Source organism: Solenopsis invicta, chromosome 6 (genome assembly GCF_016802725.1).
Source record: "Solenopsis invicta isolate M01_SB chromosome 6, UNIL_Sinv_3.0, whole genome shotgun sequence".
NCBI lineage: Eukaryota > Metazoa > Arthropoda > Insecta > Hymenoptera > Formicidae > Solenopsis > Solenopsis invicta.
This window is the reverse complement of record NC_052669.1, coordinates 7,666,391-7,693,445: the sequence shown is the minus strand read 5'-3', so window position 1 is coordinate 7,693,445 and position 27,055 is coordinate 7,666,391. Positions and strand designations below refer to the sequence as shown.

General features: G+C 41.7%; 1 protein-coding gene across 10 annotated transcripts in view; it reads right to left on the bottom strand.

The window, feature by feature from the left end:
* LOC105196536 (CLIP-associating protein 1-A) overlaps positions 1-27,055 on the bottom strand; it is a 49,391-nt gene that overhangs the window by 8,420 nt on the left and 13,916 nt on the right. For 4 of the 10 annotated variants that reach the window (XM_026138446.2, XM_026138444.2, XM_011162521.3 and 1 more), the window contains exons 2-12: positions 23,642-23,747; positions 22,851-23,022; positions 22,576-22,752; positions 22,291-22,367; positions 2,845-2,876; positions 2,668-2,758; positions 1,909-1,989; positions 1,247-1,404; positions 921-1,157; positions 463-716; positions 160-350 (exon numbers count right to left, since the gene is read on the bottom strand). In XM_026138446.2, coding sequence (XP_025994231.1) covers positions 160-350; positions 463-716; positions 921-1,157; positions 1,247-1,404; positions 1,909-1,989; positions 2,668-2,758; positions 2,845-2,876; positions 22,291-22,367; positions 22,576-22,752; positions 22,851-23,022; positions 23,642-23,747 — 1,576 coding nt within the window. Of the gene's footprint in view, positions 1-159; positions 351-462; positions 717-920; positions 1,158-1,246; positions 1,405-1,908; positions 1,990-2,667; positions 2,759-2,844; positions 2,877-3,245; positions 3,809-10,335; positions 10,646-10,956; positions 11,470-22,290; positions 22,368-22,575; positions 22,753-22,850; positions 23,023-23,641; positions 23,748-27,055 lie in introns of those variants that run through there. The other 6 variants (XM_026138447.2, XM_026138448.2, XM_026138449.2 and 3 more) reach the window with 6 other exon arrangements.

The window sequence follows — 27,055 nt, the reverse complement described above, 5'->3', positions numbered from 1 at the left end:
GTAAAGAAGAGAAGTCGCAAAGCAGCATGAAAAACAAAGTGACAAGTCCTTTATATTAGGATCGCAGCACGAGTAACATCAATATATTCAATCGCAACGTAATTCGTTTTAATGAATGCGTTTCGTCGCGGGAATAAAAACAAAGCGCAGAGTCTTTACCTGCCGCGCTCATCACGGGTCTTGCTGTACGTGGACTAACGCTCGACGATCTCGCATTAGCCACGACATTTAAGCTATTACTACTGCCGCTATTGCTGAGAGACATCAGGGAGCGTTTGTACGATGCATCCAAAGTATTAAGTAATATCTCAGCCTGCTCTGGAAAGTGATTTTTAAATGCCCAGTATGATCTACAAAAAGCGAATAAAATTAATGAATCATTAAATCGATCTCTTCGTAAGCGAAGACAGGCGTCGTTAGACGCTCATAGTGCGCCTCATCCGTCCGCAAAGGACTACTCACTTCCTGGCGAAGGCTCGCGCTTCCGCATCGGAATCCGCGATGCCCTTCTTGAGCGCGTCCGACAATATTGTTACGTGCTTCTGTAATATCTGCGTAGGCCAGGTCTGCAGAATTAGAGCCAGATATTCACAGGACACCTTGCGAATATCTTTGCTCTTGTTGCTCACGCACGATATAATAATAGGCACATATCGACTGCAATGGGTGTTTTGAAGGATAAACCGAACTGCCACCCCACCAGCTGACGCCACGACCTAGTTACCATGAAAATAGCATGAGTAATTAAATTCTCACCTTTTATGGAGATTACGTAAAAAACTAACGGCCACGCAAGCGTCATAAAACTCCACGAGGCACAGGCTTATTCTCGCAGTGGAGATGTAATTAGACTCGACATAACAATTTGGATAATAATAAGATCTAAATGTAGCAGAGATGTAGCATTCCGTGGGACTTACCTTGGCACTGTTCTGTATGAGGTTCATTAACGTGAGCAAAATCGTTTCGCCAAAACTGGCGAATTTGCTCTTCAGGCTCAAACTCAGATAAGCGAGAGTTATACACGCCTCTCGCACTACTTGGGATCTAAGGTCGGTGCAGGCCGCCTCGAATGGTCGCTGTATGTTCTTTAGGCACTCGTGGAAATTTTCGTAATTAGTGCCACCTGCGACTATAATGGCTCTTAACTTTTTCAACTGGAAAAGCAAAGAAGAAGAAGAAGAATAGACAGGAAATCGTCGGGACATCTTCATAAGATTGTTTCGCATTTCTTCGCGATACATACGCTATCTATTCTCTGTTTCCAGTCCTTTTTATCGTCACCCACGGTATCCTTGATAATCTTCATATGTTCCTCGAGGTCTTTCGCCGAGAATATATTGACGGGAGGCACGTCCTCGAATGCAGCAATAAAGCATTCCTCGTCAATAGCTCCGGCTTGCGCTGGACAGGTAATGACAGTTTTCTTTGTATTCGCTCCAATGCGGAAATATACACGCCCGCGAAAGAAATAATGATCGTTTCTGAGAACTATATGCTTTTCCATGCCTTGCACTTTTAGAAAATGTCAATGATCATGAAAGTAATTCTAACAGTTACACAGATTGCTATGAACGGTTGTGCTTAAGCGGCCGTGAAATGCATTACAGATTAATAAAAATAATGATTGCATATAATAACAAATAAGCGGTGTGTGCAATTACATGTCAAGTTATACATGAGAAGCGTATGACGCATCAAGCAATAATGCGCAGGGCATTCGTTAATTGAGAAAAAAAATTAATGTAATTTGTTGACAAATTTTGTGTCTTCGGAATTTATTCGCGTTCTACGAATTACAACGACAGCGCGTGATTATGTAATTATTTTTTTTTCTCGATCGGAAAAATGTCTCCGGAATTTTCCAAAATATTTTCTAGAATTGCCAATAGTAGAATTTAGATGTACCTGATGATGCCGATCTTACGGACAGAGCTCTTTTGACGGTCGTTGCCCTTGGGACCGTGTAGGATGATGTACCAGAAGGAGCTGTTTCATGCAAGCGAACAGTTAGCGTATTCCTCGTCATCGAAACGTCAACGTAACGTTGACCTTTTGCTGGCGAGTTTCTCTGATACAATGTGTTGTTAACAATATGCAAAAGTAAAGCCGCATTGCGGTTAAAACTAAGCGTAAGTGAGGATTACGGCATATATTTCCAATGTGTGCGCTTCGTTTGCAGAACCGGTGCGCGGTGCTTCTGTGACATTGAGTCAACACTGAGTCACGACATTCACATTTACATTATTTCGGGTGGAAGTCGGAGACAAACGTATCTCAAGTAAAATACGACAGTTGCTCACATAAAAAGCTGTTTGATTTATACGATACAAACTAGCGCTGCTAAGTATCATTATTTCAATATAATTAAAAAAAGAAAAAGAAAATATCGACATTTAATATTGACACTCTAGCGAAATACGACACACGTCTAGCGAGTTTTGCAAATTAAAAATAACTCGTGCCACGAATATTTAACATATATTACTACTTATAATCTTCACATCGATAACTACTAACGAAAATGACTTTAAGAAAACTTGTTGCTCTACTCTTGCCATTTATATCGTGCTTCCAGAAGATAAATTGAATTAATTAAACATATTACGACAATGTAATTAAGATAAGATGAAATGTGTGAAATGATTCGATAGTATTTGGCTATACCTAAGGCAGAGGATGGTGTTCTAGCAGGTCCAAATTGACCTCTTTTTGGAGGAGGAGGCATGTTCAGCCTCTTAACGGGAGCCGACTTGATCTGCAATAGATATTTCTTTTCTCAAGACATTACTTCTATTTATAAACATGCAAGGCTGTCTACGCACTTTCGGATTCTACACTTACCGCTCTATCGAGTTCGTCGCTGTCTTTGCCAACTGAAACAAAAAGAGAAAAAAAAAATCGTCATAATCATGACTCACTCACTCATCCTTCCTTTCCAGTTTCGAAAATAAATTTAAAAGATTTAGTAATTGCATTTAGATTTTTTCAAAGAAGAAGCAAATTGAATATTTAAAAGCAAAATAATCTGGAAAAAAACCAATAACATTTTACTGTACTCTACAAATTAGATTTAATCAGTTGACTTATTTTTGTTGCAAAATGACAACGTGAGCTTCTAACATACAAGAACTATTGATACCATCGCTACGTAGGATATCGTGTGATCGCGAATATTAATATAATCCCATTATGTCACGATGACAAGATCGCGTTCCTTCGTGCGGCAGAATCAATTCGTATACCTAGATCTGGATACAGCCAAGGCGGCTTGTGGATGTCGCAGTGACATCCTCTCGCCCTTGCACCGGGATGCTTCACTATATTATCCCACTGCAGTATCCACCTGCTGCTCGCGTCCCACAATTTCTTATCGATACTGGGATACTTCTTTAATCCCCGATGCAGGCAACGGTGCCCGCTCGGTATTAGCACGTCGGCGTCGTTCATCGTGATGGATGTACACGATATTTTAGCGAGCACAGCAAGGATAAATTCCTCCACATGTCGCGGGAGAATTATAACGACTTTGACATTTCGCCAGCGTCATCGTCGTCTTAATAAACCAGTTGCGAGCGAACTTTTTTCGCCTCTATCCTCGGTCGCACTATAATCTTTTTTTTCTTTCTTTTAGTAGACGTTGTAAATACCAATCCTAGAATAATATCGTCGCAATCAAATTACTGGTTTGAAAAGTTTCTTCAAAACGTGTTTAGTAACTTGCGACGTCAAAACATATTCGCTATTATTATTTCTGCGTCAATTAAGCGTTTCTTCTAAAGATTTTGTAAATGAGTTTTTTTCTAATCTTCAATGGAAAACAAATAATCTTAAAAATACACAGAAAAAAGAACATTCATGTTTTAAGAATATTCTTATTTTCGAAATGATGACTATTGAAAAGAAATGACATAACGTTAAACAGACATTTAAATACACGAAGAAATTTCGTGTAGTTTTATTAAGAAAAATATATTCCCATTATTGAATAATTTTCATGAATTGAAAGGAAAAAGTTCGGATAGAAAATAGTATCTTCAAATTAAAAAAATGAGAATTTTTTAATGTACTCTTATTATTAAAATAATCATATTGCACTCGTCAGAAGCCTGTTATAATATTAAAATAATAAAAATATATTTTATTAAAATTTACAATTAAATTTTTTTAAAAAAAGATTAAATTATATCTCTAATGCCTATCTCTACCAATGCAGATTAACTTTAATCTGTTTAACTGACTCTGTATTTTTTAGTTCTAAAAATTGTAAAAAGATAAAGAATAAGTTAAAATCGAGATTCAAGTTAATCTGCTTTGGTAGAAATAGGCGTAAGCAAGATATTATTATTTCACAAGTATGAGAATATAATTTTTTCCTTATACATGAAAATATTTTTTTCTGTGTAAAATTCTCAAACAATAAATGTTACGACGATATTTCTCCGAGGATGCGATAAGAGCGGAAATAATATTTCTTCTAGAGAAGACTTAGAAAATGTTTTTTTCTTATATGTATTTTTAATCAGATAATTTATAATGAAAAAAAATAATTTCAAAAAATAGAATTCTCTAGATGTTACGATATTTCTCCGAGGATGCGATAAAGAGCCCGTTTATCGTGCGCAATTAGCGGCGTTATCTGAACTGTCGCATGCCGATAACTAGCTAGCGCTCAAATTTATAATATCTCTTTCGATTCATCAAGGAATTCCCGCTAATGAGCATCGGGACTCACGAAAGTGTAAAAGCCTCGAAAAATTGCGGGGAAACTCGCGTACGTGCGAGCGACGTGCGCTCAGTGAAAGTAGTTTTTCTTTGGCCGCGAGCCGCTTCGCGTCGAATTAATTTCCACATCCTAATTGGATTCCCCGCGAGCGTGCCTTATTAATTTGCTCGCTCCGCGCGAGCTGTTCGTTAAACGTTTAATCGCGCGCGCTAGATGCGCGGATTTAACGAGGATTAATCGATGCCGGATTTCGCTTCACGTACTCGTGTAATACTCGTAATAGAAGACAATGACCCGAGACCACTTCGCAGCCAAACTATAAATTTCTAACAGCATTATTTCTTTTAATAGTTGTAATCACAATCAGCGTCGTTAATTTTAACTAGATACGATTAAAATAAGTGTTTGCGAAAAATTGCTGTTTATCGATTAAATCTGGGTAGAATTTATTCCTTCCTGCTTTCTCTCTAACGTTGCAATCCCACGGTTCTTTTTACAGCAGTGATGCGCAACTGCGTTCGTGAATTTTTTTGCGATCTGCCGAAAATATAAAATCACATATTTTCTATTTTATGCAAAATATAAAAATGAAGTAACAATGCGATTTGCAAGTCATTTTGAAATTTATGTTTCGTCATTTTGAAAATAATTTATAGTTTGTTTTGACTAATGTTCCCAGTTTTTATATTTTTAAGCATCTTCGAAAATACAGTTTATTTTATAAATATGTAAATATGTATATAATTGTAAAATATTAAATTTTTATAAATTACATTGGTCTTTTTTTCCTCATTGTGGGTATCAAGATGAATTTTTTATCTATTACACACACACAAGCACACGCACGCACGCACACGCCTATATATTCATAAATTAAAAATTTCTCAATTGAAATATTTATGTAAATAAAACAAAAAAATAATTTTTAATCAAGTAATTTTTTCTTGCAGTTTAGAAAATTTTTACCGTTAGACTGTTTTTACATTCAAATTAATCAATTTTTTAAATCTAAAAAAACAATTTAATCAAGTTTAATAATATTAGCTTATATGTAAAATTATTAAATGTAAAAATACAAAATTATATATTGAAATATGTCTATTTAAAAAAATATTTTTACTTAAACTAACAAATGCTTGCATCAAAATATTTAGTTTTAAGAAATGTATCTTTCGTTGAAAAAAATTTTTTCTCATTGTCAGTGTACATCTATAAATGCATGTGTGTGTTTATATACAAGACTTTGTGTCTATTTCTGAAAGTGGCCCTCGGTTAAAAAAAAAGAAAGATTGCGCATCGCTATCTTAAAGAATCCAATCGATAAAGATCACGAAACGCGTCGTCGCGCTATCAAACGACATCGCTTAATAAATCATCCGGGGGGAGAGGGGGATGATTGGAATTATTGTGGCGCAAACTGGCAATTTGTGGCAAACGGCGAGAGTAAGCGGCAGTTAGATCGCTCTCTATCTCTCTGGATTTCAAAATTGCCGGCGTAACAGTTCCTAATGTTTGCTCTTGCCTCTCTCGCGGGCATCGTATTATCTACCTCCCGAGCATTCTTTGCGGTTGTACGCATGCACGCGCTCTTGCATCAAGAGGCTCCCAGTAATACCCGAGCCGCGTTTAACGGCGATGAAGATTCCTTCTTCTTCTCCCGCGAGGCATCGAGAGTTTGCCATGTTACTTGAATTTTATTCCCGTCTAAACCGCTAATGAACTTTAATCCCTACGTTACCACATTTAAAAACCGGTAACGCGAGACCGTTAGATTTTAATAACGCTGTAATCCGACTCTTCAAAATTTCTGCGGACGGCAAAACACGCCTGTACTTATCCCAGAAATTACCGACGCACCGGCGAAGAGATATCACGTGGAAATCAAAGGATGGGAACAGCCGAGACACGCCGATCGACTGCTCCACGCGGAAACCAGTTCAATGTTCCTCGATAGCTGCGAACGCGAATTCGCATACCTCCCGGCATCACCGGCGACGATCGATAGTCCAATAACGACGCGAACTGTTATTATACGCGTCGCTAATAATAACAACGACCCGGAATCGCGGATAATGCGACGTTAGGCACCGGTTCCTCAGCTGTCGACGCGCGATCGCGACCCATTTATCGGCGTATCTTCGATACCCGGCGTTCGCGGTGTGTTCTCCGGTAACAATGAGCGTGCGTTCACACGCGCCGTGTTACACGTAACGAGATCGGTTAATGGGGAAACCCATTTTCTCACGTTACAGATAGCATCGTCGCTCGCTCGCGCGAGCCTTTTCCTTTTGAGTCCCAGCCATTCATTCAGATCTCCGCGCGCGCGCCTTCGTTCAGACACTCCGACGATGGAGTTTGCCGCCGACTGCCGTGTCCGGAAGCTTCCGGTGAAGAAACCGCGGAGACGTTTGCACGTTCCGACAATCCATGTCTCGGAGTGAACTCGACGGGAAAACGCGATGACGGGCGCACAGTACGAGAGCCTGCGGTTTGAAAAACGGAAGGAAACCGCGTCCGAAATGATCGATTCTGAACGTACGTGACACGCCGCCGCCGCTGCCGCCGTTGTTGTCGAGAGCTGCAGAGTGAAACTGAAGCGACGCGATAACGCATCGAGCCCACACTTGCAAGTGAAACGCGCTCCGGAGAAACAAACATTGCGTTTTCGAGTAACAAACGCTCAAACGAGATCACGCTACCAAAGAGATCCGTGTTAGATTGCGGGCAAACTTTCAGCCCGGCTGAATTTATCGGTCTCCACTCGCTTTATCTCTCGAGAACGTCCATTATTGTGGACAAGTTTTTTTTGTTTCGGGAACGGTACTCTGGCCGAAAAAATTCTGAAATGATACAAAAATCTACAAAAAATGCTAAATTGGAACGCTTCTGCTAATTTTAGTAACTAAACAAATATTTCTGTAAAAAAAAGTAATAATTTCTAGAAATTTCTAATGTTAGCAGAACATTGTACTTATCCATCGCATTTTTTTTGCCAGAATAAGCTACTATGTTTGATTTCTTCACACTTGCCGATAGCTATTTTCCAGATAAAAATATTCAATTACCTAATTTTTTTTTTACTGAAACCTTCGGTTACGTATTTAATGGATTAGTTATTCTTCATACACTAACTTTCGACATAAAATGTACTAGAATTTCAATAGAAATTACCATAGATATCTCATGGATAAGTTATCTGGAAGTAAAGAATTAAGCATTAGAAGTGCGTAGAATATTGTAATTCGTTGTAGTTCGACGTAAGTCGAAGCCGAGTCACCGAGAAATTCATGAATATCACAAAAACAACGCGCTACAACTGTACAAAAATTTAGATAAGTGTTCTAATTCTAGCGTTTTCAAGTAGATTTTTATAGCATTTTTTTTTAATTTTTGTATAGAATTTTCAGGATTTCCGTCAGAGAAGAAGCTCGGTTTGCATCGACCTGCTTCTCGAGTCATGCGTGCAGAAACGGTTTCGTGCGGTTTCGAAAACCAAAGAGAAAAAAAAAAAAAATCGTCGTGCTTCCCGGAATCAGTTGCGTCACGCGATCCGGCCTCTATTACGCGCGCGAAGCCGATTACCGCACACGTGCGCGCGGCCATTTATCGCCGACGTGAATTAGCATCGCCTAGGTAGAGCAGCGCGCGCGCGCGCGGATATCGCGCATAAAAAGGGACACCGCGCGAGACGCGTATTAAATCAAAAGCAAAGACCAAGGTGGACTCGCCGCCGCGCCGTTAGAAGGACGCCGGCGAGCGATCCTCGGGACGAGCGGCGCGCGGTTCCGTCGCTAATTACGGCGCGACCGCGATCGAAGATCTTGATTAAGGTTCCGCTTTATTTATCCCGAATATAAACCGTGACGTGCGGTTTTGCGCCGCCGATCGTCCTCCCCTTCGGTCTTCGTTTCACGCCTCGTTACAAGGCGATTTATTCGAAACAATACGGAGACGTCCCGGACGTCTTTGTGCGGCTCCGTCGCGGCGCCGAACGTCGCCGATTCCGCAACGACGGTTGTACATCAAGAGTTTTTTTTTCCTCTCCCCGCCCCTCCCTTCTTGTTTTTCATAAATAAACGGCCAACGGACGGTGAGTCGAAGGAGAATGCAGAATCCTGTTCCTCGCCGCTTTGCGCAACGTCGTTGTAACGCAGAAATTAACGGCGCTCAAAGCCATTCCACAATAGCGTAAACTCACTCGCGAGTGGTCTGCAAGGCAATTAACTTGAATTAACTTCGCGTAATGTAATTTACGTAATTTAACTTAATCTCAGTTTTTCTCATTCGCGGAACTGAAAACGAGATAGAAAGGAAGTTGAATCGAGATTAGAGCCGATTAGCATTGGTAAAAATTGTGTGCGCGGCAACTTGACTCGCGCCTTACAGCCACCTACGACGGTGCGATGATTATTACGCTGTTGCAGAACGGCCCTTAGAGATTGTCCGAGTGAGTCGAACCGCGCGTTCTCGCCTTTACGCTCCAAGTAGACGGAATAATTAATGGAAAATGCCGATGGGGGCATTCGACCACGATTTCAAAACACGTTTCATTCCCCTCACGCGCGCGCCGCGAGGAATCGCGAAGTCGAACTCCCTGCGAAAAGCGCGAGGGAACGAGAGGCGACGCTCATTGTGCATTGCGTAATTGAGACCTCTTCTCCACTGCCTACGTAATAAAACGCGAGTTTTGCATTAACAATCCCTATGCTCGAGCGAATCTAGTCCATCGCACGGCCCCGAGAAAGTGCATTAATAATTCCGACGAAGCGGCCTCGCGGCGTCCGTCGACGAAACGTACTTTTGTCGATTCCTCGCGTGACGCACAACAACACGCACGGTAAACCCTTTTATCTTTCTCAGAGCGGGCCTGAAACGTGACACAAATAGAGACGACGCGCGGTGCCGCGGGCCCATAAAAAAAAAAAACCACCATTTTGTTGATGTCGACAGATTTCTAGGTGTTGCAACGACAATTTATCGCCGTTTTATGTATCAGCTAAAATATCGTCTGTCATACGGAATTTATAGCGGCATTTAACATTTGCCTTCTAAAAAATTCAAATCTGCCAATTATGCAGTAAAATCTTTATAACAGATGATTGACCTTAACGTGAATAAGCGCGATGGAAGAATGTTCTTTCCAGATTTCTAAATTCTGTCTTTGCCATTTAAGTTGTTGTTCGAGTGCCAAACATACGCGATATCACAATATTTGCTGATCATTTATTTACCTTAGCTACCCCCCACACAACATAAGAAAGGCATCGCAAAATATTGCCGCGATGTTTCGGCAACATCACACAGCAACGGTAAAATGTCCACTTCGAATATATTGACAATATACATACGATATTGTATTAACGTTGCTGCAACATTGTCGAAATATTGTAGCAGTGGTCACGTTCAGCAGAAAGGCAACTTTGCAAGTGTCGTCAAATTCTTTAATGCGATTGGTTCTTGATCTGAATCCTATAAACAAATCGTATTAAGAAAATGTACAACACTTGCAAAGCAGCTTTTTCCGCTGAACGTAACCAATACCTTGCAATGTTTTTGCTAGTCTGTGCCGTGCGGATTAATTGTTCGCGGTCAAAAAATTATGGCTGTACTTGCAAGACCATTTTTTCTGTGTTCCTACGGAAAGACGAAAGCTCGGCGACAGAGGCCGGTATTCATAGTCGATTCTTATTTCAAGATCGTCTCAAGTAATGTCTCAAGATGCTAATGCGGCTCTCTGATTGGTCGATAGCATCTTAAGGTGATACTTAAGATGATCTTAAATATGATAGGCTTTCTCGCGCCTCGGTATCACGAGCCACAAGCCATAGGAATCGATCAATCACAGTCGAATATTCTCTTCACATTTGACTGTGATTGGTCAATTTTTATGACATCGACTAATAGCTTAATGTAGAAAGCCTATAAGAATCGACTACGAATACCGGCCAAGAGTCTTCGAGCACTTCCGCGAGTCCCTCGGCGCGCGGTAAAATCGCACTCGACTCGAACATTCATCGACGAAGACCGCGAGGATTTCGCGTGAAAATTCCATTTGCGGGATTCGGCGGTCCTTCTTCTTCAGACCGGAATATTTGGGTTCTGCGCGTCGATCGCGTGGCGAAACTGGATACGCGAAGGGGGATATCCTATCCGTAGCAAAACTTGGCTCTCTCTCGCATCCTCGACGCCCTTCCCTCGCGCACGGCAACAACAACACTGTCTTCTCTCACCGCGGCCGCAGGCAGGCACGAAACAATCGGACTCGTGCGAGCCGAGACCTATGCAGCTGCGACTACGACACACTCCGCGCACACTCGTCGTTTGTTTCACGAGGCCCGGCCGAGCGCGCACTGCGCGCCGTGCGCGCGAAGAATTCTTCCCTCGAGCGGCCGACGGCGACGATGACGGTCGAAGCGTCGCGGCATCGCGCGATAATAGGTATATCGATAGCGTCGACACACGAACCGATAAGTGCCGCACCACGCGTGCACTTATCGTATCGTTAGAGGGTCCCCGCGCGTTCGCGCGAAGTAAACAGCGTGGCCTCGCTTCGCGAAATGGTCGAGCAACACTAGCAACGGAGCCGCCGAGAGTAGCAGAGTAGCGTTGCACCAGTCACGGTGTCCTGCAGACCGGGGAACTGCGGGCGAGAATGCAATTTTCGATTCCGCGTATCGCGAGGTAGGATGCACGCGCGCTCCTCCGCTACGACGACCGTCGCGTGTCGCTTTCCCCTCCCCGCTCTCTTGCTCTTCTCTTATCGTTCTCACCCTCGCGGTTTCGAAATCACGGAGACGACGCGGAGAACGCCTCGTCCGTCGCGCACGTGTCACGCACCACAGCAGCGTGGAAAAGGCGCGAGAGGAAGCGACGCTACGCGACACAACGGCGTGCAGCACCGTCCCTCTCACGTTGCTAAACGCCGACTCGTTTACTCTCAAGCGGGCTCCGGAGAGTAAAGCGCTTATGCGCGGAACGCGGGTAAAGCCGCCGAAGGAGGGGGTCCCACGCACACGGGACCTTCCCCTAGCGTTGGTGCCCCGTTGTGGAAGGGGCCAAAGGCATCCCGTAGGGATGAACGAAGAGTTGCATGGGGCCTGCACGGTCACCGCCGATTCCGGAAAATCAATGCCAGCGACGCTGCCTGTGAAGCATGTCATCGGAGAAGGGGAAGACACAATGGCATAGTCACGAAAATGCTCTTTTCGCGAGGTCGGATGGTGCGTGCGTGTTCTTTGATCGTGCGCTAGAGTGACGCGTCATGAATGTACATGTAGAAGGTTGGAAATTTCATAACTTGCGTATAACTGATCAGAAATGAATTCGGGACACGAAAAAGTATTCAATTGGTCTCAGTTATTGAATTTGATAATTTTACTAGCATTTTTATTAATGCGTGTGAAATATTTAGAGATTTATAATTTTTAATGAAAAAATTTTATTATAGGAATATTATTCTCTTGATTATGTGACTTATTCAAAATGTTCATTTTCTGCTTGTGAACAAGTTCTTTGCTACTCGTAGAACGTCGCCAAATTAATTTGCCTAAGTTCAATGAAATTGTGAATAAGTAATACAAATAGAAAAATATTTATCTAATGAAATAAAATTAAAACAATTTTTTTTTATGTTAGTTTAACACAAAAGATTCAAATAACGTAATTATAAATGTCAAATTAACATTTGGATATGTTGAAAATTCAATACAAAAACTTTAATAAGAACTGATTTTAGTATAAATATAAAATGTTTTCTACTGTGTACAACATTAATAAAATTATCTATATTTCGACAATTAAGCCAAATTGATTTGTAATGTGCATGTTTTTTGTTGCTAAATTCGTTTCCAACGTTATGCTCACATGTTACGAAACATGTATGACTGACCATGTATAAAAATTATTTCATTCTTCATTATTGCTAAAAATGCGTATATACACAGAAAAAAAAATTAATATCAAATCAACAATTCATTGTTTCATATATAAGCAAAAATATAAATCTTCTTGGAAAAATTTATAATCTTAAACAGACATAATTTGCTTACATAAAGAAAAAAATTTTCTTGATGTAAGCAAATTGTATCTGTTTAAGATTTTATATTCTTGCTTGTGTGCGAAACAATGAATTGTTGATTTGATACTAAATTTTTTTTCTGTGCTTACACGTTAAATATGACAGAAAAGACGAGCGTTACCGTCCATCAAAGGTCGTACAAATTTCGCATTAAAATAATAATTAAAGTTCTCGATTATCGTTGCATTATCCTCCGCGGCAAGAAACTGATTACATCCCAACGCTAACACGGGACGGTTATTTACTTCGTTGCGTCTCGTGCGGCGCAATCGCTCGCGAAAGGAAACCCCAAGCTCGATCGGCAAAAAGATATGAAGCCCGAATTGTCAATAATTATGGGCTAATTGGCGCGCGGGATAATTAATGCCGATCTCGCCGGCAAGAGCAAGAAAGTCAAGGATGTCGCAATCGCCCAGGAGATGCACTGGCCCGAACCTGTGTCAAGCTTTCTGCCTTCGCTTTGCATTCACGTGCGAAGGCGCGAACTGCACTCGCGCGGCTTTCGTCCCTGCTTTCCATCAAATTAACGGATTAACGTCCAAAGACGACGAGACTCGATCGAGTTTCACCGTCGTCGTCGCGCGGCAGCATAAAAGACACCGAGCGATTGAGATCGGGTACTGACTAATCGATTTACTTCGTCGAAAATCCGAAAATGTCATTTGCCCTCTTTTCGCGTAGCCAGGGCCGCTCCCGATGATGAATTCGGGATCAATTGCGCCAATTATAAAACAAAATATATTGTTCTTTGAAATAAAAAGCTGTTGTACTACTTTTAACAAAAAAAAAAAAAAAAAAAAATCCAAGTGTTAGTATCTCTGTATTTCCATTCACAACTATTCCTACTCCAACTCAAATGATTATAGTTTTAATTTTGAAAAAAACTAATTACATACTTTAAAAGTACATAAAATATTTTTTAAATGTAATAAAATTTTCTCAGTTTGTGCCGTTTCCTCTTTAATCTTTGAGATTAAGTGTTTAAGACATATAATATTCTATTGAAACTTTTTTAAATGAAACATTCTACTTGGATTAAAATAGAGAGACTTTTAAATGAGAAATCAAAGATAGTACTTGTTGTAAAAAAAATCAAAGATAGTATACCCCACTTGTGTTTTATTAAAAAAAAATAAAGATACTATTATTTACGTTTTATTTAGTAAAAGTATCATCGCGCAATTGATCGGCGCAGTTTATTTATAAAATCAACGGTGCCTTAATACTTTTTTTTAATTACAAATACGCAGCTCAATTAGGATTAAATTAAATCGAAAATATGAGATTGAGAATAAAACAGCGAATGTACATACGCGCAGCGAAATAAAATATGTAAAAACATACATGTTTTCGCAATGTAACGAACTTCATACGTATCTTCCTCGCCAGACATTCCGCTTTCGAAATTGCGATATATTATTTTTCATTTCCTATCTAAATCTTCAGATAAGACCGGCCCAGCTTATGAAAGAGTACCGGCGCGCCGGCCGATTTCGAAAGGATCGACAAATTGACCGCGATGGAAACAGGTGGGTGATTGATGCGGTCCGATTCAATTTGCGCGAGTTTTAAAGTGCGTCGGTCCGGCCGCGGCGATCGAGAGATGCGGGAGGGAGGGAAGATTAATGGCGGTTCGCGAAATGAGGCTCGCTTATGTCGCTTCGTAATAAACAAGAAAGGACCGAGAGACGTGCACCGTGTCGAAACGTGCAGCGCGCCGCCGCCCTCGTAAATCTGTCGTTGCACTCGCTCACGTGTTTCGGATCGTACGCACGTGAGCGCGTGCGCGCGGGGGACCGTGTTTCGTAAGATACTTCGCGTGAAACTTCGGCGATCGATCTTCTGACGAATACTTTACTTTCGAACGACTTCGCCTTCGCGACCACTTCGTAAGATTCCTCGCGCGAAATTTCGCAGAGAGTGTCCGGGAAGACGTCGCGAGGTCAATCAAATCTCGAGCTCGTGCAGTTAATTTCAAGCGGGCATACGAGCCATTGTGAGTTCCCAAAGATCGATAGGGATCGACGCGAGAGTCGATCGCTTCCGTGGGAAGCGAGTAATAAATTATTGCTGGCGGAGTATCGCGCAACCCTTAATTAACGCGCGACGCGGTGCATTAAGGCATAATTAAGCGCGAGATACAAGCTCACGGCGGCCGGATCAAGCGGATCGATACGCGATTACAATGCTCAACTATAACGACCGGCAAGATTACGTCCCAGCGCGACGTGCTGCCTGATATAATTCACATTTATCTGCATATCTTGAAAGTGCACTCGATCATTACTCCATTATTAAACTTGAAAAAAAAAATGAATCCGTCGAGTTTAAATTACGCTTAAATTAATGCTCAACGCTCACCGAGGGATCGTTTTAGAAATCCATAAGATATCTTGTACAGTTCTGCACCCAGAGAAAAGAGTCTTCGAGTCAAAAAATATATTTGTTTAAGTAAAAAACAATTTGTTTCTGTACGGTTAGGTAAAGAAATTTTTTGATTGATCCTTTTATCGGAATTAAAAAAATTGTGCAGTTTGATTGTGCAACACAAAGTGTTTTTTTATTTTTTTTATGAAAGAAATATATTTGTAGAACCAAAACTAAATTATTTTTTACACTTCTGTCAGTATTTTCTTTGAAATAAAAAATTATTTGTTTAAATTGAACAAATAATTTAACATAATTTCTTGAAATGAAATAAAATTTTATTTTCTTCAAAAGTATTTTCACTTCAATTTTCACTTAATAAAACTAAATTAAACAAACGATTTCATCAATTTAAACACGTTTTATCTGGATGTGCGATGTTTTGGGTCTTATGAAAGAATCCGTCCCCGGAGCTCGATCGCGTGGCTTTAGGGTCAAGCGACGTTGAATAACCCAATCATTTGGCGTGGTATAAAATACCGGAAGCGCGTATAAATGACCTCGATCCGTCGCGCGGCAGTGCTGCGATTTCTACGATGCGACGCAGCGGTGTCGCGAAATATTTCGCGGCTCCGCAATTTTTCTGAATGCGCCGTCAGGTGCGGACGGACCGGCGAAAAAACTGGGCCAGCCGTCGCAGTTTTTCCCGCGCGCGGCCGCAAAACCGCCATCCTCCTTTCTCTCTCCCTCTCTGTCATGCAATTATGTCTACATTCGTATGCAGGAGTATGGAAGCGGTATCGGTAATTACACTCGTGACGGTATAATTAAGGTATATACGCGGACGTGCGGCGGCGTGGGCCGAAGTGTAGTGGTTGTGTCTTCTGCTCTTTCGCGAAGCTCGCCGCCGCGCCGATGCGAGGCTGCCCGCCTCCTTAGAAATTCAGCACGGATGCGCGTTACGGAACGAAGTGTTACGGAAGAAGAAGAACGGGAAGAGAGTCAAATAATACACGGCTCCCAGCGGCTCCCCCGCCCCCTCGTCGTCATCGGGAGATCGCGTCCTTGGTGAAAGCGAGTTGGCAATTTAATTCGTCGCTAATTAAGGTTGCTAATGCGCGCCCGCGAAATGTAGGAAAGAAACGCGAAAGATAAGGCCGGCGATATAAAAATTAAACCGTAGGACATCGGCCGGGAACAAACGGTCCCGCTCTCTTTACAAAATAGAGCAAAGTCATCAAGTCGCTCTCGGCGAGAAGTTGGCGCTTCCTGTGTCTCGAGAGACACTTCAATTTTCAAACTTTATCACACTTTGCGCGACTTCGAAGAATGAAAAGGTGCACTGAGAAAACAAATTTGTTAAAAAAAACTGAAATATTTAGTCCGACACGATCAACTAAGCATCGGGTCGATTCAACAATTATTTAATTGCACAAGAAAAAAGGTGTAGTTCATTCATGTCGACTTTCCATTCAAACTTTTTAACCAAGAATTAACCCTTAAACACATAAGTGGGTCTGGGAGACCTTCCCGAAAAAAACTATACTTTCGTGCCATTTTATTTTAGTTAAGCAATGAAGTTGGTCAATCATAGTAGTCGACAGAGGAGACTTCAAACTTTTTTTCCACCTAGCCCGAATCTTTTTTCTCATTCCTCATCTTCACGCAATAAGTGATCGAAAATCTAGGGGAATTTTCAATATGTGTTTAAGGGTTAATCAAACCGACTCAATTCGGTTGCATCGTATCGGCCTAAATGTTTTAGTTTTTCGATAAAATTTTTTCTCAGTGTGTGGATTTTAGAGAAAAAAAAAAAAATGGCAAACGGTTGAAATCGCGGGATCAAAGCTGAGTACGAAAGCGGCACGTCGTGCTCGAAGGCCAATTTATGATGAGCAATCAAACGTCGCGGCCATTCCGCAGGACAGGAATCATTACGAACACTATTATCGACGAAAACAAGTCGGCGCTTGAATTCCGTTTTTTTTTTATTGTGCATCGCAAAAAGAACGACACGTATAATTGGCTGCTAAACTAGGTACTCTTCGCGAGCGACCTTCGCCGAACGAGGAAATAATGATGCCTCGAAAATACGTAGAAAATTGGCAGCATTGATCGTGCGTCAAAGAACGGCGGCTTGAAAAATAACCACGCGCTGATGATAAATAAAAGACTGGATTTGGTCGAGAATTCTCGGTAGAGACCTTCATCGATTTCTTCCTTTGTTCCTTTTTCCAATTTTTATCTCACAACAGATTCTTAAAGAGATTACTGTCAAATTAAGATACTGTATCGTTGATCGATGCAATCATAATACAAATTATTCGCCTCGTTCGCGAGTAAATAAATTCGCTGTAAATTTTGATATCGCGTTAAACCGACGTACGAGTAATAAGTTGAAATAAGTTCGTTGAACGAAAAGTACAGTTTGAAATCATTTACACGGCTTGTTTCGAAGACGTTCGACGCTCATGAACAAGACCGTAAATTATCACTGATACATGATTACGATAGGTAAGAACCTCCGGCAAAATAGAACGTGCAGTTCCGGGAGGAAGGATAAAAGAGGGGCCACGAGCGACAGTAAATAGTAGATTTTCTGGGTGGCGTCACGCGCCATGAGATCATCGCCATCGGAAAATGTGAGCGTCGATTCCCGCGTGCAAAGTACTGCCGTTAGAAAGACAACGCTAAGAAGAATCGCCCACACGGCCTCTAGCATCGAAGAAGACAGGCGATAATACCTCGTCGTTACATAATGGCGCATATACATTGCGCATATAATCGCGTATAAACACGCTTATCGCGCGATACCGTGTGCCACGAGTTAGCCAAACAATTATACCATTACGGAATAATTTGTTCTTTTTATTCGGCAGGAAGGAGATTCTTAAGCACTCCAATTCTCGATCGCACGATTGTTTGACGAATCCTATTCCTATCTCGCTGTCGTTTAAAAAGAAAACCAGAATAAGTAATAAACCGAAGTGATGTCATCAAGGATGTATAGGACACTTCTCAAAACATTAAGAAAATTATGAAAAAAAATTACAGATTGTTTTACATTGCGTTTGAAAGTAATAGAAATTTGGTGGCAATTTACTATCTGGATAAAAAATTGTTTTAATCAGAAGTAGACACGTGCTCCAATAAAAATAGAATTAATAATAGTAAATAATGAAAAAAAATCTGAATTTTTTAATTTAAGTACTTTAAACATTCACAATTTATGTAAAATTTCATTACGATGCAGAGGTCAGTTTTGTAAAATAATCAAAATTTATTTATTTATTCACAAAACAACTAAACAGGCAATCACAATAAAATTTCATAAATCATCTTGAATACTAAAAGTACTTACTAAGATAAAAAAATAGAGAATTTTCTTGGGTTGCAAAAAACAATTTAATTTTTAATAGAGCAAATAAACTATAAAAATATATTGTTAAATAAAAATACAATCTTATTCTCACAATTTTTATATTTATATAATTTATTTGAAGTGCTAATATTAAACGCATTTCCAAATTTCATTAACTTTGCAGGGACAGTGCGTATCCGACAACATCCTTAATGCCGATTATTAAAATCATAGCTAGAAATGATCTAAACAGAAATTAATCCTTTCTTCCAGTCGACTTTTCCGTGAGATTCGGAAAACGGTTTCGTTTCGTTGCCTAGCTACGCAAAGGGTAACGGGGCAACGGTCAAAGAACGCGCGATGAAAGGGCAGCAGCTGGGCGTTATTCCGTATTTTCATATCTGATCGTGAGCACACCGGCGCAACGGTGGAACCGTGCGCCGCTCCGCTCCGCTCCGCGGAGATAAATCTGCGTGTTACCCTACCTTTCACTTGCGCACGTGTACGTACACTGCATCACGCTGCCCTCGGGGTAAGGTCGCACAATAAGGCGCGAGATTAAGAGCGGGTGGCGTCGGTGGCGATGCAAAATTCACGACGCGTAACGGGGTGGTTTCCACTCGCTCGACACGCATGAGAATTCGCGTCGGCGCGAATTAGCCTCCCGACGATTGACACGCTGTAATTAAAGTCACCGGCGCAGTCGAAAATATGACAATTCCAATCTAAATCTCTAGACCTTCGAGATATTACGCCGTTCGAAGATTGATCCTAGTAATTTATATATCGACACCGGAGAATCGGACACGTATGTCAGGATTTGAATATAAACGAGGTAGAAAAGTGACAGCTCGTTTCACAAAATATGCATCGTGTGCTTCTACTTACGGCGGCAGCAATTTTTTTCATAGTCACGCAACTCTCATTGATTTCACATTTACATCTTTTCTATTTTTAGCCGCGAGAAGCAGACTCGAGAGGAGCGTTACGGAGAGATCGCGCGGTGCGACCGTGCCTTAACGCGAACTTCTAACACAATCGCGCTTTACGGGGTCACGGGGAAAGAGAGAGCGAAAACGAGACTTATGCAAATTTTTGTTCGCTCGCCGGGTGCGCGCAACCTTTCCGCCTCGCATAACTTCGAGGATACCGTCGTCGCGATGACGACTTTAATCGGCGTGTTCGTCGTAGGAATTTCATTGCGGTGTGCCACAATGGAAAGAAAAAAAGAATTCGCCCTGCGGTTCTCATTCGTATTCGACGGACGGGAATCTGGTCGTCAAAACACGACGGACGGGTGTCACGAGCGCGATTACGTCACGATCGTGAAGTATGCGTAAGTCATAAAAAAGTAGAAAATTGAATGTACGCGAAGTGTTAAGCAAACGTCGTTCGCGTTTATGCATGAATGAATAAGACAGACACCGATGTGTAACGCGATCGTGGAATTAGAATTCTTCAGAATTATTTTAATTGCGCGAGTAAATTGAATTTCCTTCACGCGGCATAATTTCGATTAAATTATATGTTTTCAATTTAACACATGCGAGGCATGTTAGATGCGCATGGTATTCAACGGGGGATTCCGCAATGCTGCTGCTGCTGCTGCAGAGCGCAACTTGTGTGTGCAAGAGGTTAAAATATTCATAGATGCGTAATCAGTGTGTAGAACGTGCCGCGAGTCGCTCCAATAACGCCTGAGATTGATCCCTCGGACTTCCTACGACCGGAAGTTCGAATGTCCATGAAGGGGATAGACGGCGCTTCGCGGAAGATCGTCATTAGTGCTTCACGGCTATTTTGAGTTCTATTAATATCTCTGAAATCAAGCGAAGCGCCGCTACCGCCGCGGCTTCTCCTCGCCAAGCCCAGGTATGATCTAATCGTGATGATCGTATATGCGCAGGGTGTAGCAAGGAAAACAAGACACACGCGCATCTTTGATAGAGAGGCGAGAGTAAGAAAAAAAAGTTTCGCGGAATATACTTAAAATTCACTGAATAACGAAAGTGTGGAATACCTAAACGCACCACATCTCAATATGTGCCGTCGATTCCAATTGCTACTTTCACCGGGATGACGAATAGTCCCGCGTTAATCGTCGATGTAATTATTTAGCTTTGGAACTTTTCTGTCGACATTTATGTCGCGACAGCGGAATGTTTAATCACTTTGATTCGTAAGGATAACGTTTATGACAAATAACCGTGTCGAACCGTTCGATGAGAACCCCCTGGCCTTTCGCGGAACTACCGCGAATAGAGCGATAATTAATAATGGCAACTAATACCCTATAAGCGCTACAATATTCCTAGAATATCATACGAATATTTTAAAAATTGAATTAATGTTGAAATAATATTCCGAGAATATTATTCACTATTTTTAATATTTTAATATTATGGAAATATTTTGTTAATGTTATGTTTTTACATAATATTCGTGGTATATTATTTCAATATCCGTGGAACATTATGAAAATGTCCTACGAGTATTATTAGTGGTAAAAAATTAATGTGAACTATATATATTTTGCGTAAAATATTCATAAACTTCATAATTATTGTATTTCAAAGTTATAATATTCCCGATAATTTTAATTACTGAAGTAATATTTTATTTACTTTTCATATAATATTCATATATTACATGAATATTGGGGTAAACATATAACTACATTTTAATAATATTGCAGCGCTTGTAGAAAAATCGCACGGTGTACGGGAAATGTCGCGAAATTCCGGTAAATCTTGGGAGAGATGAAGACGCGAGGATGATATTTGCAGAGTGTTGCAATCGAGTATACGCGAATACGGGGAAGTCTCTTCTCGAGCAGCCGCAACATTTTGTGTTGCGATCGATTGCGCAAGCGGAATGCCACGGCGATGGCGATTCTTGTCGAACTTTTCCTCTCGCCGGCGGATTTCGACGAGACGGATCATTTCCTATCAGTTGAGAAACGAAGGCGGCAGGCGTGCGGGATTGCCGATACGACACATAATATTCGCGACCGAAACTCGAACGTCCGGCGAGCCGAGCCAGCCGTGGCTTTCACAAGGCCGTCCGTTACGGAGCGAGACAGTCTCAGTCTTCGGTATGGATTACGCAGAGGCGCGGTGCTTGAAACAATATACCGATATGATATATCGCGCGCGGTTCTATCGCTCTAAATGCAATATTATGTAATCTCTTCGGCGGTCGGAGCAGATAACGCGAATCAGCGACCTCGCGTTGCAACGTCCGTTCACGGAAACAAAACTTTACGCGGCGCGCCAACTCCGAACGTTATTTCTGTCATCAGCGTTGTTCGCTCCCATCGCCGGAAGTGTACAGGTAAAAATTCCGATCGTGCCGAGATACCGACGTGTCATTAAATCGAAGTCGCCGACGAGCAGTACATAGTAGTACCGTGGAGGCAGATGCGTATTCCCGTCACATCGGGGAACACGCGGTCTTCGGTAAATATTCATGATGTATACGTGTAACGCTAAAACTGCGAGGAGATGGAGGGCGAGCGGGGCGAGCAGTCAGGTGGAAGGAGCCTTCTTCCTGCATGCGAAGGCAGGCAGGATTGCCGCGTGATAAACTCCAACTCGGCTGCGCGATGGCAGCACGATACAAGCCTCGTGCGCACGTTGAATAGCGATGTGTACGCCGCGTGGCGCGACTCGCGCCTTACTTTCCGTCGCCGTTGTCATCGTCGTCGTCGAGCTTAAATTAAGCGGTACCCCGCGGCGCCAGAGAATTCAATCTACTCACCGTCGGACGACATTGCCAAGGGTAAGAGATCACCGGCGGCCTTCAGCTGATCGAACTTCTCTATTAGCAGGAGCATTCTGTAAGCAAGCGGACGAGCCGAGTTTTACATAACGATCGAGGATTTTACGGTTTCGTTAACGCATCGCGCCGATCAGTTGATATTTAATGAGGAGAAAAAAAAGTTTCTTTGAACGAACTGAATCACTGATTAGAGGAGATACGCCATGAAATTCTACGCGGACCGAAAGCCGAAAGACAATCGCTTTCTCCGGCCATTTCACTTACTTGGCTTGCGGCACATTGTGCTTTCTTTGCAGATCGACGCGTAATCTCTCGCCAACGTGTCGATAGATGTCCGCCAGCGTGTTCAGAGCGGTTTCCCGAACCTTTTCCGAGGGATCGGACAGCAGCTTCACGATGCTCGGGATCACTCCCGACAGTGCCATCTCGTCTGCTCCATGCCTGGAAAAATGCGAATGTTCCATTAAAAAAATGATCTATCATTTTTAATTTGAAATGTAATTTGTGTTTCGGATAAACGTTTCGGAATCGCCACTCACTCGTTCAGCGTCGTCGTCAACAGGATTAAAACCTCCTCTCGTAATTTTGCATTCTTGTGATTGAAGGTTGGACGAAGTCTGTCCAGAAGATTCTGCGGCGACATGCATCCTTTCTCCATAATTTTCAGAAGCACCAGTTGCGCCTTCTCCCTGGTAGCATCCTTACTGTCACCTGTCAACAAAATACGAATTTAAATTTCGACTCGCGCACACATGAAAATTGGGAATAGCGACGCAGCACGTTCGCGGATATATCGTTGAATCGCGCGTATACACGTAACGCTTATTCTTGACGTGCGTCGGCTTCGCGCGGGACAGCTGAAAGCGATCGGCGGACCGGTTCTCGACAAATATGGTGTACACATCTGTCATAGACTTCAACCTCATTAAAGGCGTTTAAACGTCACTCCGGCTCGTTCTATTTGAAACTCATTTAGCGATTAACGATGATTCATCCAATGCGCGACGAGATGCCGACGTTCGCGAAAATCTCACTCGAGATCGTCTGGGAATGTGTGTAGTCTTCCAATTAATCCTCGATGTTGAAATTATCTTTGTATCGCGATTATGGGATGTTTATAAGCCGGAATGTACGCGATAAATACCAATTTATTTAGAAACCATTCTATCGGTACCAATTATCGGTCATCGTGGATCATTTGTGGAATTATCGGTCGTCGTAAATAATAATAGAAATTTTCGATATCGCGTTTCGTGCCAGCCGATTCTTCCTCGAAGACCATTTACGAGACAAAAAAAAACGGGTGAAACAAATGTATCCCCGTGCTCACCTAGCCTGTCTATCGTTGGCTGGATAATAGTGGAGATGTAAGGTTTGAAGTCGTGACCCATTCGATCCGCGAGATACGTGAGGATCTCCAAACCATTCTGGACAACCTGGAAAAGAAAAACACGTGCGTCGTTTGAATTTATGGCGCATATCGGCCGATTATAGCCGCGGTGGCAACGATTGTCCTCCTTCGGCGGAATCGCGTCGTTGCTTTCGCATCAAGGCGATCGAGGTCTACCGGTTAATTTAGCGAGCACAGAAAGTGTTTATACGGGACTCCATTATGGTATATTAATTAACACTTCCAACTACGGCGAAAAAACCGGTTAATAATAGAAGCGCCCTTGACGCAATCGGTTTTTCGCATTTTATGCATTTGAGGAATGCGATTGTGTCATTCAGAAAGTTTTCCAAATATATCTTTTTTTTTACGTTTTATTTTTGTATTATTATATTTAATTTTCCTTATCTTATAACTTTCAGTATTTTTCTCTCTAATAATCTAAAAAAAAACCCCAAACATAGAAAGGAAGATATTAAGAATTGATTAATTCCTCGAATAAGCAGGGATGGATAAACTAATATATATTTTTTAACTAAATCAAGTTAAAATTAATTACTTACAAAATCAATTTAGTTATGTTAAATAAACAAAAAATTAACTAGTTGAAAGTTACGTTAGGATTAAATTAACTCAAGTTAAAATAAAAGTTAATTTTGGAAAACATTTATATTAAATTAAAAATTCTCAAATTTTTTTAAGTTAGATTATTTAAAATAACTATAAAATCGATCGTTAAACAAATTTTATATTTTATTTGTAAAATAAGTTTATATAAAACAATAAAGTAATATTGTTTTTTTTTATGTGAGAATGTATTTTTTCTTTTACAAAGATAAATTTTTTTATTTAGGGTAAAAGTCAATAAATAAAAGTTTATGTTTTAAAAAAACAAATAATTAAAAATTAAATTACTTAAAATTAACAATGTTCAAGTTATTAACTTTTCAACTAGTTATTATCCTGCGAATAAGATATCCAACAATTCATGTAACAAGAATGAATCTTCTTAAATCATAACATTTATGATATAAACGAAGAGGTAGATATGAAAGTGGAGAGGAGTAGGCCTACGAGATCGTAATATCTCGTGCAATGTTGACATCTCCAGCTTCATAGTGACGCGACATATCGATTCAGAGGGAGGCAAACCCCCCCATCCTCTTGAAGAATCGTTGCGCTATGTTGCCTCTTATTACGCGAGCCTCGCCAGACGCAAGTGCACTCGTGGTTACGGCCTCAGAGTAATGCGACACGCGCAGACAGAATGGCAGTTTCTGCCATTTAAGAGAGATGCACAATTAACCAGCGAATTTCTCTGATCAAACGCGCGCGAAAGGCGAACTGCGTAGTAATTACGGCGGAAGTTATAATTAACACAAAACATCGCGTACGAACGCCAACGTTAATACTATCCAGCTTTAACGCGTCGATTTAACGCCCTATAAATACCTATCCAATATTTATAACTCGCGCCTAAAGAGGATATCTAGGTAAACGTTGGGTAAATTTAATTTTTCATTGAGCGGCTCGCGCACCGCCGCCGCCGCGCCGTCACGAACTGCAAAAGTGTTTCGATGCGGTGCGGCGTTTAAATGTATTTAACGAAGTGCTATACATAGGCGTATAAACCTATTTTCGAGCCACGGGGTAAACGTTCTCTCAGGGCTATCGTCTGGCTGTGACATCATTGCTCAGCGCCGAGAGTTTTTGCTCTCCTCTTTGGTTTTGCTCTTCTGCGCCATTATCTTCAATCTCTTCGATAAAGCTACATGCACCTCTGATCCATTCACTGATCGTATCTACGTGGAAGTCACTTCCACGTTACATTTCTACGCTGCACTGCATCCGTAAAACGTAAACATCTCGATAAAAATCGATTTCTGTGCAGGTTTTTCAATATCAATTGTAGCGATTGTCCGTTAAGTAAAATAACGTACAATAATGTACGATGTGCAATTGTGCAGCACCTAAAAATTCATTGGAGACGTTCATTGTACATGTAAGAGACAGAAAATATTTTCCAAATCACGTACTCTTCCTACAAAGCGAGCGCTCGATGAAAACCACTTGTAGAGCCGATCTCATCAACTCCAATTAACCTATGGAAAAAAATCGGCCGATTAAATTTATGAATGACCAACTGCAAAACTTAAAACTGATCATCCCTGGCCCAATTTTGTAATTATCTTGATTAATTTTGATTCAAAAAATTACTCGATTATCAATTAAAAGTTTTATATTTTGCAAAAGTAAAATGTACTTTGCAGCAAATGGAGAAAAAAAGACAAAGTGAAACGCGATCAGTCTTGCAGTTCGCAATTCGTAAAATTTAATTTCGGCCGGATTAGGTTAATCGGGGTTGGCGAGATCGGCCCATAGTGGCTCTTTGTGGTAAAAGACTAAACAGAAACGACACGCGAGAAGAGAGTCATGGAGAAGAGAGTCATGCGAAGTCGTACTCGCCGGCCGCCGCGCGTGGGCGAGAGATCCGTACGGCCTTACTTGTCGAACTTGGGTGCACGATCCGTTAAAACTGTTGTTAGCGCTACGTGGGAGGCTGTGCACGTTTCTCTCCGCACGCATGCACGCACGCAGAGATGCAGAGATGCAGATCGCGCGCGTGCAGATTCGGCGCGTCCGCGAGGCGTCGCGTCATGCACGTGGAAAGGGGGAGGGGGAGGGTCCCTTCCGAGGGAAACGCGCCCCCGTAAATACGTCGAAAATACGGAATGCGTATTTTCGGGTACGCGAGATATATCGGGTATCAAATACGTCGCTGAACTTCTTGGCAGTTTAACAGAAAAGCCACAGGAAGCGAGACGAGAGAGAGAGAGAGAGAGAGAGAGAGAGAGAGAGATCTGCCGACGGTTACGAAAGCGAATGCGAATGTGGGAAAGCCGAGTCAATTTTCGCGCGGGTCGCGTCTTCAAATAATATCCCAAGGCACACGGCGAAACGCTTAATTATTTCGGAGCGAAGAGTCTATATATGACTTAAATTACTGCGATTAGACGAGTGGGCGATACATTTCTTGAGAATCGTGTAGCTCTCTTCATCGTCGCGAAGTTCTTCGTGCTGCGACGTGTGTGAGGCGAGAAAAAGAGAAATGCACAATTTCACCGGTACCGAGAAGAGCCGGTCGCGATTTGCAACGGACTATATTTGGCGGCACATGTTCCTCGGTTATCTCTCCGCCGTATAGTGAGACAAATGTGCTTCGAGATAAAGCGCAATTCGATAGTGTCGCAGCGCGTTCGTTCTCGTTTTATTACAGTGATTCCGAGGTAAAGCGACCGACACTGTTCGGCGTTGATTCGATAATCTCGACGTAACGAAAGATATCCTCGAGCG